At 32.7% G+C, this 12218-nt stretch overlaps 1 protein-coding gene across 1 annotated transcript; it reads right to left on the reverse strand.

The window, feature by feature from the left end:
* Positions 1-2138: 2138 nt before the first annotated feature.
* LOC115723492 (polyphenol oxidase, chloroplastic-like) lies at positions 2139-3071 on the reverse strand. The gene has a single exon (XM_030652988.2). It carries the CDS (start codon positions 3069-3071, stop codon positions 2139-2141), a length of 933 nt encoding a protein of 310 aa, XP_030508848.2.
* Positions 3072-12218: the final 9147 nt, after the last annotated feature.

Below are 12218 nucleotides of genomic sequence, written 5' to 3' on the forward strand. Positions count from 1 at the left end.
CATCTATCCTATTTGCAATACTGGGATTCGAATGTGGGATTGGGTCAAATTTATCTAGAATCTAAACTCTAGGGGGATCCGGGGGGAAGAAGTTTTCCTGTATGCTTCAATTATTGTCGAAACTATCTGGAAAGTGCGAAATGATTTAATACATAACAACTCTAATCTGGATGTTTTGAAATGCATTGACCAGGTTTGTAATTCTTATGCAGAACTTCATGATACTCTCTTACCTAGCCCTTCACCATCTTTGAGGGGGTCCTGGAAGCCGCCACCTCAAGAGTGGATTAAATTGAATTGTGATGTAAGGGTAGGTTCAGACAGTATGTGCTTAGCGGTGGTAGCTAGAAACCATCTAGGTGAGGTGGTTCGAATATACACGGATCGGTTGGACTTCTCAGATGCTTTGTGTGGAGAAGCAACGGCTTGTTGTGCAGCGGTTTCGTTGGCTCTGGAGGAAGGCTTTAACTTTGTTTTGATTGAGAGTGACTCGAGATTAGTTATCAATGCTCTCAATGGGACGGAGTCTCATTGGGCAATTGACAATTATATCTCATTTTGTGCTAAGTCATCTCCTGCTTTTATTTGCTGTAATCTTCAATTTGTTAGTAGAACTTGTAATTTTGCAGCCCATAATGTGGCAAATTGGGCTTTTATTAACAAGTTGTATGGGATTATTCCGGTTTCTTCAGTTTCGGAGAACCTTTTATGTAATGACCGCGAGATCTAACGTTAATTATTAATGTTACGATTACGCTTATTTTCAAAAAAACTAAATAGGATACTCATTATTGCTCACCAATGTGTCTGTAACTACTGACATAAAGGACACATATATAATTTTATCAAAAATATTCCAATATTCCATATTAATTTAAACAAATATTCTTACTCAAATTACATTTTATATTAATTATATAAGAATAAAGTACAATAATTTAGGGAAATTTGATAATATATGCTTAAAATTAATTTATCCACTAAAAATATGCTAGCATATTTTGCATCATGCAAAATATTCTTACACCATTTTTCTCATCCAATTTTACCCCTAAACAAATAAAAACCAAACATCCATCTCTCTCTCTCTAGGATACTCACACCACACACATGCACACACTCTACCAGCTAGACGACCCATCACCGGAGCTAGTGTTGTTCGGCCGCCTTACATTTCAAAAAAACTTTTCTCGTTTTTTGCGTTTTTTTCTTATGGTTTACCAGTTTTTTGCGATATTTAACGATGTATTTGCAATGATAGAACAAATATGAGGTCAGGGATGAAGTTTAGTGATGATTTGCGATATTTAGCGATATTTAGCGATGTTTAGCGATGTTTTGCGATGATGTTCGCGATGTGTTTCGCGATGTTGTGAATTGGAGACATTTAAAGATGTTTTTGTGATTTCGCGATGTTTCGCGATGATGTTCGCGATGTTGTGAATTGGAGACATTTAAAGATGTTTTCGTGATTTTGCGATGTTTTGCGACATCTAGTGATGATGTTTCGCGACATCGTCAAAAATTAGAAAAAAAAATGCAAAAAACAAGCATTGTTGTGAATTGGAGACATTTAGAGATGTTTCAAGATTTCGCGATGTTTCGCGACATCGTCAAAAACCAGAAAAAAAATGCAGAAAACAAGCGCTATATGTGTCAGAAACTAGAAAAAAAAAATGCGGTCGTCGTGGGTTGTCTTGGGTGCTTCTCGTGGGTCGTCGCGAATCGTCATGGGTCTTCTCAGTCGTGGGTCGTCTTGGTCGGTCGGAGCTCGTGACAGTCGGGGCTGGATGGGAATAACAGAGAGAGGGGGGGGGGACGTTAGACAGAAAGAGTGGGAGAAGAGAGCTTTTGAATTGTAAGGGTAATTTTGGAATTTTAGGATGTTTGGAGAATATTTAGAGTGTTTATTTAAAGGTGGTATATTAAAAGAATAATCTAAATTTTAAGTATATTTTAACAAATTTCCCATAATTTATGTTCGTAGGTACTTATATTACAACATTTTCACACAACGAAAAGAGAAACAAAAATAATTAATTTTAATGCGATGAATATATACTATTACTCGTTGGACCCATAAATTGACAAGTATCACTACAGATCATCAAAACCCCCAATAATTATTAACTTGTCATCTATTTCATGTACTCAATTCGAACTCCATCGAATGTAGCATCAACACATGAAGTAGTTCTAGGCAAAATTGTCACCCAAATACTTTCATCTCTATCTGCCTCCAAATCATTCAACAATTCTGATATTCCTAATTTTATACTAGACTTTCTATTTATTGTCCTACTACTACTCTTCATCCCCATTTGAGGTAAACCAACAAAAGTTCCAGCAAATTCTCTATAACTTGGCCCCACATTTGTCTCATTTACTAAATTCACATACACATCAAATTTCACTTTCACATCCCTATTAATTATGACTCCATAAACCACAAGAACTTCCTCTTCTTCTTTCATCTCATCCTTAATTCGATAAGGTTTTGGCCTATAAACCTTTATTGTCATTGGGTTTTCAAGACTTCGACCCTTTATGTCATTGCTCAACAAATATAGCCTTGAAGTTTCCTTATAGTAATTCTCTCGAATTTTCAATGTATGTTTCGCTATTTGTGGCGAAACAAAGGACTTAGGTCGCTTGTCTAACCAAGTAAGATCAGTCTTCTCGTAAATATATCCCATTTTTGTAGTATTCAAAACATCAGAGACTTTCATCTTGATTAGTTGAAGATTCTCATCGTAGAAGTAAAAATGTGAATCGAGCCAAACGGTGTCGTTTATTGGCAATTGCATATCATGAATATCTCTCCAAATATCCCAAATTCGATCAATATTTGCATGGTGTGAATAAAAACATGGGTCAAACCCTGCTGAGTAGAAAGCACCCATGTTCTCCTGGTTAGGATTCGATTCAAGACCAACCCAAGTGTGGTTAGTATTGTGTGGTGCCAACTCAATCGTACAAGGTCCATCACAAAACCCATCTTCGCCAGGATACAAAGGGCAACCCATAAAAAGTTCAGGCTTCTTTGCAGCTGAAACAACTTGGTTATACATAAAGGCTAAATTGGCATTAACTCGTTCTTGTCCTTTTACAATTTTTCAACTCTTCATCATAGTTCAAGTCAACAATCTCATCAAAATGAGTAGGTTCTCGTTGCGAATCATCGAAAGGGCCATCACGAAACATTTTGGGAAAAACCATGGAGTCAGGGCTATCCCAATTCCAAAAAGGCAAGGCGAAGTTATCATCACCTATTAGATTTCCTAGAATTCGTTCATGGAAATAGAGATACATACGGTGGAAAGGAAAAAAGAGCCATTGACGATGGATGTTGAGGTTGGTTGAGGAGTGTTTTTGGTGATATGCACCAGTGCAAAAAGTGCAATGAATTGAAGCTTGGCGAGTGAAGCTTCGAGGATCAGTATGGGGTAGGGATTTCATAATGGTGAGAGCTTTGGTGTATTTGGTAATATAATCGTTGTCCACGTGGTGGGCTGAGCGGCGAACTCGGATGTTATTCAAGTTAGGGAATTGAAAATCGATGGGTGTAGTGGTTGGTTCATTGTGTCGACATCCTATCGATACACCTACGACATCCTATCGATATACATTAACAACACAGACAATTTTATTGGTCAAACTACTTTCAATTTTAATCAACATGATATCGACAAACTGTCGACAACATGTCGATAATGGTCATCCCTGACCTTTCTTAGCAGGATATCGACATAGCATCGATATTCTATCGATAAACTGTCGATAACATCTGGAAAACCCAGATTTTGACAGAAAACTAGATCTGCAAGATCTCTACCATTTCAGACCAAAAAATACCAGTTCCAATAAATACGACACATATAACGAAAGCAAACTACATAAAATCTAACAAAATGCTTAAAACACAATTTATCCATTATAATGGTGTAAGATTCTTGAGTGATTGGGGTGTGCTCCGGTTTTCTACCACTGCCCACCGAGAAATAAACATTCGACAGGGAAGAGAGAGAGGGAAGTTTTTTCAATTTTTTCTAGAGAGAGAGAGAGAGAGGGGTGCACAAGAGGCAAGAGAGAGAGAGAGAGGAAGAGAGAGGGAAGAGAGTGGGAAGTTTTTTTAGTTTTTAACAATTTTTTTTATTTTTTTTAATTAAAGGGTAAAATGGGAAGTTCATGTAATCAATGGAATTAATTTGTACAAATTAGTGGAGGGTCTAAATTTTGATATTGGGGGTTTTATTAAGGGCAAAAAATAAAATTTCCCTTCTAGAATACCACCGTCATCCTTCTTTGATTGAGCAAGAATAGGTACAATATAGTTGAGACGAGATTCTCTGTTAAGTTCTCACTAAGTATTTTAACTCTCACACTTACATCCAAGAATCTTCTTCATCTATAGAAGATTCTTCTTACAAAACTCAAACACAATCTCTCTTTTCTCTGCACCTCTCTCTCTACCTCTCAATTTTTTTCTCTCTCAAAGTTTCAATCCCATCTGAACTGAGTTCTTAATCTCGAATTTAGTTTGTTTTAAAATGATAAGTGAATGTGGTATTTATAGGCTTAAGATCAAGATTCTAAAGCCAATGGCTGTAAGAATTGAAATTGTTAAGTTTGTTAGAAATAAAAACTAACTTAACCAACTCCTATTTTAGCGAAATCTCTACGTCATCTTAGGTATTAGGACATCCGAGAACATAAGCGAGCTTCTGAACTCGCAGACCAAAGACACTCCCTAATGATGCTTCCATATAGGATAGAGCCTCCTGGATTCGACTATATGGAATAACCATTCCAGTAGGGATAACTAGCCAACTAGAACTCCATCCTGGAGTGAGACTAGTTATCCAAAGGAATGGACCCGGAATAGACATGATAGTCATCCGAGAACTCCCTTCCAAACTCGACTATCATTCTACAAGAGTCTTTCCGAGATTGGCAACCATAAGTAAATAACTTTTTCAGAAATAACATTTGCAAAGACTTTTTTATTTGGAGAAACTATACCCACATCAGTTTTTGAAAAAATCTAACATTTTGACCAATGGAAATGTCATTTCTTGTAATAGTGAATGTTAGATTAATTAATCATTTAGATATAGTAATAACCAATGTTTTGGTAAGCGGAATGAGACTTTTATGTATTCATGACATGAGAAGAGAAAATGGTGTCTAAATGTAGTGGGTTCATTATAATTGCAAATGAAAGAAAATGTAATTTACTTTTTCCCATAACCCCAACCCAAACGAAATATACAATCGGATATGATTTTGATTTTTTACATCATTACAATTTAATATATTACAATTTAATACATAACAATACTACAAGAAAAATTAATGCTGAAGGTTATCATTGGTACTAGCCGCACCATAAGATAAGATATTATATTATTAATGTAATTAAATATCGAATTTTACATATTTTAATTTAATATAAATAGAGTATTGTTATTGGGTACTAGTGGTATCTAGCACTCTTAAGACATGTCGTCTAACGATTGGCTAGCGATACTCTCTAAAAGTTATTATATTAAACTATATGAGACCTGATACTAAATTAGACCAATAACGATATTAACACTTAAGAAAGTATTTGGTAGTAACTGGTACACTCTTAACTTTTAGCATTTCTCTTATAAATATTATTAATCAATCACAAACATCTTGCTAGTATTAATTACTATATTGGTGTCTAATACCTTTGTATTGAACTCCAAATTTCACTATATCTGATTCCTTAATGGTAATAAACTAATAAAAGGAGTTCATCTTGAATAACAATCAGTAATAACCGATCGAGCTGAGACTGATACTTCTTCGTTCTTTCTTTCGCTAATTAACACAAACAAACCAAATATATACAAAAGAGTAAACCCAAAATGAAAACCAAAACGCATGTGACCTTAATTAAACTCAAGCACCAAAAAAGAGTACTGCAAAATCATAAGGGTATATTACCCACTTGTGTTTGTGCAAACACACAAGTGGTTGAAACATTACATAATGGGATATGATTCATCATTAATACACTTATATCCTTAATTAATCATAATTACATTTTAAGTGACCTTGTGCCACACCACACATGGTATAGTTATTTTCTTCTAAATTACCCTTTAGTTCACTTCATATGAATTTCTATATAATCTCAGCTTCCAAAAATCCAATATTATTATCCCTCATTACATTAATTTCTCCAAGTGAAAAATAAAAAAAGAGGTATGATGATACATATTACTTATGTGTACACATATTTATAGAATTTATTCTTTTGCAATTTATATATGCGTAATTATAAATAATGTATTAATTTTCAGGTATATAACTAATTAATGAGGACTTTACTTGTAATCTCCATAGCACTTTTGTTGATGTTGGCATGTAGCCTTGATCAAGCCGAAGCAGTCAATAATAATAAGATGAAAGTGACTATTTCGAAAGGTGGCGGCACCACCGTGGCCGCCGCCGGCATCTTAGGGCGCCGACTTTTGATGAAGAATAATGATCATGATGGTAATGATGATGATGATAAGAACGAAGCTTTTGGTCAAAGTGGCAGCAGTTCCTCCGCCAGTGGTGAAAGTCACCGTACGTTTGATCATCACATTCACTATAGTTGAGAATATAATGTTTCAATCCCAATTTGAAGAACTTTGTTTTATTGTTATTATTAGCTTATATATATATGCAAAACCTACTGAATTTATAATAAGTATAATATACATATAAATATGCGTGCATGTATAATAATATTATCATATGTGTGTGTGAATAAGAGCCATTGCATGCATGTTGGCCTTTGTTTATACGTACGTTTATGTGATCGATCAATCGATGTGTACTATATATATATGTGTGTTGCTTGCTTTTAAATTACTATATATATTAAACAAGAGCACCCAGAAACACATCCCTCTAATCTTATCCATGCTAATATTTTGGTACATTTTTCAAAATCCCATGTACACAATTTCTTAATGAGAAATTTCAACAATAATCCAGTTATAATTAGATTCATTATTTTTTAATTACAAAATTCAAAAAATATACCAAAAATCTCAATCAAAATCTACTAGGTATACACACTATAAAAAATATAGCTACTTTTAGTGACAATCTTTTAGTCACAACAAAGAATTTTTGTGACTAAATGTGACTTTTAGTCACAACAAAATATTACTTGTAACTAAAATATAGTCTTTAGTTACAAGTTGTCACCAATTTAGTTTTAATCAAAATAAGTATTGTAACTAAAAAAACATTTAATCACATTTACAAATTGTAATTTTTGTGACTAATACCTTTAACCACGAACCTTTTAGCCACAACATAAGAATGATGTTTTATAATTAATTACAATTTTTTTATTTTTAGTCATAAATTTTGTTGTGACTATAATTAAATTTTGTAGTGACAGTATACTCAAAAATACAGTAGAGATGGAGATTAATACCTCATATACGGAGTCTCCAATCCCAAGAGAGAAACTTTCAAATACGACGCCATATTAAACTTTAACAATGAAACCTTTTCGAATTGTATTTCTAAAAATTTATTACTGTACGATCAAAAGTGTTATTATATATAAAAAAAGAAAAAAAAACTTAATTATTTAACGTGTTTTACATTTCTCACCTTTTGATAACCTCAATTTCATAATTATGTAAAAATTCTTTTGAAAAAAAAACACAAAAATCATGCAAAACTTTTTTTAAGAAATTCATACATATATATGATCTAGTTGATAAAATTATATATTCCAAAGTCTCAATCAAAAGCACATCAAATAATACATTTATCTAATTATCTATTTCAAATTTAAGATCATTTTAAAAACAAAAACAAGAGAAAGAAGCAACCCAGCCCAGCTATTATAGAGAGAAAGCTGTAAAAAAATGGGCCTAAGCCCAGCCCATTTAAAAGTGCAATGCTATACCCGCATGACACACAAAATCACAGACGTAGAGAGACTGAGATAGGCTGTAGAGAAAAACAGAAAATGGCAAAATAGAGGACAAAAGAATGGCCCCCATCTTTATCATATTCATATCAAAATTTCACTAAATCTGCTTAAATGTGGCCCTAATTAGTGTTGTAAATATTAACTGAATTTATTGAAACCATATGAAACTAGGGCAAGTACGATTTGACATAAAAAAAAAAAGTATTTAAACACGATACGACATAAAAAAATATAAGTTTTGACATGACACAACACGGTGGTACAAAGGTTGAACATCGGGCGGGTTTACCGAGTTTCAGGTTCGCGGGTTTTAGATTCACGGTTTCGGGTTCAAAAAATAAAACAGAACCCGGACCTGAATAAGGCACGGTTTGGCGGGTTGGCGGGTCACGGGTTGGCAGGTTTCGGTTGGCCGGGTTGACCGGATTGGCGGGTTGGCCTAGTCAACTCTTAAAAAAATAATTTTTTATTCAAATAATTATATCTTTTATTTTTTTTATTTATTAAATTAAACATATATAATATAACAATTTATTCATCAAATCAACTATTGAAATGAAGAAAAGAAATAACTAAAATATTTCAAACTAATCTAAAAAAATTACTATCACTAATCTTTAATTTCTAATAAATTTAATAACTTATTCATAAATATATAATTACATATTTAAAAAAAATTCATCACCTTCTCTCTTTTTCTTTTTTGTATTTTCACATTATATCACATACATCTATTTCTTACTTTCAATTTTTTTATGGCAACACTATTAAGATATATATATGATAACTATTGAAACTTTTGCTCTCATCAATTTTTTTTTTGTCATAAGATCTTCTTTAAAATATGATAACTATTTAAAATTTGTCATTTTTATTGCAATTTTTCAATTTATTATTTATTTTCATTTTGGAACAGCTTACTCGTGTAGGTGCACAAACTATTAAAATAGTTGCAGTAGATGAATTTATTTAACTAACTAAAATTAGTCAAAATAAAACTTATTGACATTAAACTTTTTAAAGTGCATACATATTCTCAATACTATATGGATATGATTTTATCCCGTTATTGTACTTTCACGGATTGTAATCCGTGATGTACGGCAGCCGTCAGATGAGAAAGTTATTTGATCTGACGGCTGAGATTGATCTAGGGGTAATTAGGGTTAAAAAGTAAAAACGTACCTTGACACTCATTTAATGTACCCTGAGACCCATTTAATGTACCACGGGGTACATTCTGTGAAAGTAGATCACGGGACAAAATTATATCCCTATATATATATATATTTTTTTTTTCTGGACTTTCAAATTGAGGTCTAGTACTCTAGTTTGGTGCTCTGTGTCGTGTGTGTCTGGTGAAGTTCAAAAAGTAAAGGCTGAAATCAAATGTAAAAGTTTAGGTGAAGGTTTTTTACTTTTAATTTTTAATTATTTTTATTTTTTAAATAATATATAATATGTAATAAAAAAAATAAAAAAAAATATATATAATGTATTAAATATGCGAGTTGGCGGGCGGGTTCTCGGGTTCAACCCGAAACCCAGTACCCCTAAAATCTCAACCCGCGAACCCCGCCCGAAAACTCGCATATTTAAAAAAAAAAATTGTCGGTTCGCCGGTTCGAGTTCGGGCTGCTCGAGTTCGAGTCGAACCCGCTCAAAATGTTAAATTCTATAACACGATAAACTTAAAAATACGACATGTAATAACAAATAAATTAACGACACGACAAACTTAAAAAAATGACATGTAAGAATAAATAAATTAACTCAAAAACATAACGCATTTAAAAGTCAAATAATTTAATAATAATAAGAGTAATAAATATTGGTTTATCAATTAAAATAATAATAATATTTAAGTTTTAATAATTATAATTATTTTTATATGATTGCATGTAACTATTGCTCAAAAATAGATGTAAAAGTAATTACAATTGGAAAGTTTGATAAAATATCCCTTCATTAGGTTTAAATTTTTTTTCCTAAAGCCACTAAGGCTAGCTTAGTGGTGAGGGAGGGATGGGAAAAAGGGAGAGGTGATGGTTCGAACACAAGACTTTTAAACTATTAAGCTAATATATGATTGTAAAATACCATTACGCTACACTCAAAAAAAAAAAAAAAAAAAAAATCTTAAACTCAAACTAACTAATATTCATCAACTAGGCCAACTTTTGTCTATTCTTAACCTTTTACATTTTTTTCAACACACTCGCACATTTCTCTTCTTTTACTCTTTCTTACTCTCTTCTCGGACAGAAGGACTAACACCTCCAAATTATCATGTTTTAAATTTGTAAATATTAAATTTATGATCTATTTGTACTATTTTGAAAAACATATTATTTGAATTTCCATTTAATAAAATAAAATAATTATAACTCATAAAAATAAGAAATGCTAAAAAATAGTATTGGTGACTATCATCCTCTATATAATTTAATATAATAACTTTAACAGAATATAGCAACCAACACTGTTAAGAATCATGAGATTACATCTCAAAATCAATTGGTGATGATTCCCCTCAAGACATGATCACTATTTGTATAGGTGTGCATCAGATAGAATCACTTGCCCGCAAGGAATATAACTCTGATACCATGTTGAGAATTATGAGATTCCATCTCAAAATCAATTGGTGATGAGTAGCTCATGTTCTTTTATATGGCTTAATACCCTATCATTTATTCTACGTGAGACAATGTAGACGGTAGGAAAAGGCACTACCCAAAATGCCCCTACACCACCACCCCAAAGTGCAAAAAACCAAGGTAAAAAGGACCTTCCCTCTTGTGTGGATCAAGAGTAATATTCCCCCTCAAAACCCTACCTTTTTATGGCTGAACCCTAGCAGCTCATTTCTTTCTCTCCTCTAACCCTAGCAGCCGCACATCACTCCCTCTCCTCTTCTTCTTGCTTGAAACCCTAGTAGCCGAACTATTCTATCTCAGCTTCTATTCTTCTTCTTGTTTCCCTAGCAGCTGCACCTTTAACCCTTCTTCTTCCCTTCGAACAGCAACCTCTTCTTCAAGCTCTGTGAGAGCTTTCAAAACCCGAACATGCACACACAAATGAACAATCAAAAATAATAACAGCAAAGATCTAAAAATAATCTTTTGTTGGTTATTGAAGAGAGACCCGAAAGAACCAGCAGAAAAATAAGATGAAGAACATAAGAATTTGATTTCGGAGTTCCCGTCAAAATCAAGGGTACATCTCCGTGAAGCTTCCTTCAAAGATGCTTCACTATCCATATCAAACCGATTACAAGGGGTTGGAGATTCCTAGCCACAAATTTCAGCAAGTAATCTCTAAGCTTTTGCTCTTTTCTTCCTTTATTTTTCTGGTATGAATTACAATGGAACTCTAACTTTCTCTCTCTGATTTTTCTCTCTTTTTCTGCCGTCATCTCTCTCTGAGAATGGGCTGCCGCAATATCCTTTTGTTGAGCCAAAAAATACACTTGAAAAAATGTGGACAGGTTGCTCCCCTATATTTATGTTGTTAAGAGTTTTAAAATGTTGTTATTTACTTCTTGAGTTGTTATTGTAAAGAGCTTATAAAATTTAAGCCTACTGACTACTCCAAGAGAGTTATAATATTCTGTTATCCACTAGACACTCTTGTGTCCAATAACAATGCTGAATTAAATTCAAGACCGTATAAAAAGAGTGGATGACACAAGAACAGTGGACATACTGAGACGGGTATGTATTTACCATTATTGATAATAAAAGAAAACAAAGTTATCGAAGCTAAGAGCATGTTTGGTATTGTTTTCTGTTTTTTTGTTTTCAAAAAATTATTTTTAGAAATGAGAACAAAAAATAATTTTTGAAATTTTTAAAAACAAGTCATGTTTGGTTAGTATTTTTTAAAAATAATATTGACGAAAAGTGAATTGGTTTTTAAAACACAAAACAACATTTTATTGTTTTCAAAATTCTTGTTTTTTATAACTTTGTTTGTTGAAAACTGTTTTCAAAAAACAAAAGTCAAACAAGCCAAATTGTTTTCAAAAACAATTTTCTATTTTTAAAAACAAAAAATAATTTTTAAGTTATGATGCCAAATATGCACTAAACTGCTAAACTAAAATTAAGAGTTACTACGCAAGGACACCAAAAATGGACAGCACACCAATGGCTTTTTTCTATTTCGATTTGCAAAACACTCACAAAGATAACTACATCAAAGCCCTTTCAAAAGTTTATTATAAAGTTAAGAA

Source organism: Cannabis sativa, chromosome 9 (genome assembly GCF_029168945.1).
Source record: "Cannabis sativa cultivar Pink pepper isolate KNU-18-1 chromosome 9, ASM2916894v1, whole genome shotgun sequence".
Classification (NCBI taxonomy): Eukaryota; Viridiplantae; Streptophyta; class Magnoliopsida; order Rosales; family Cannabaceae; genus Cannabis; species Cannabis sativa.

Bases quoted from the DNA above. Each gene is read 5' to 3' on its own strand.
- LOC115723492 (XM_030652988.2), bottom strand. From the start codon at position 3,071: ATGTATAACCAAGTTGTTTCAGCTGCAAAGAAGCCTGAACTTTTTATG.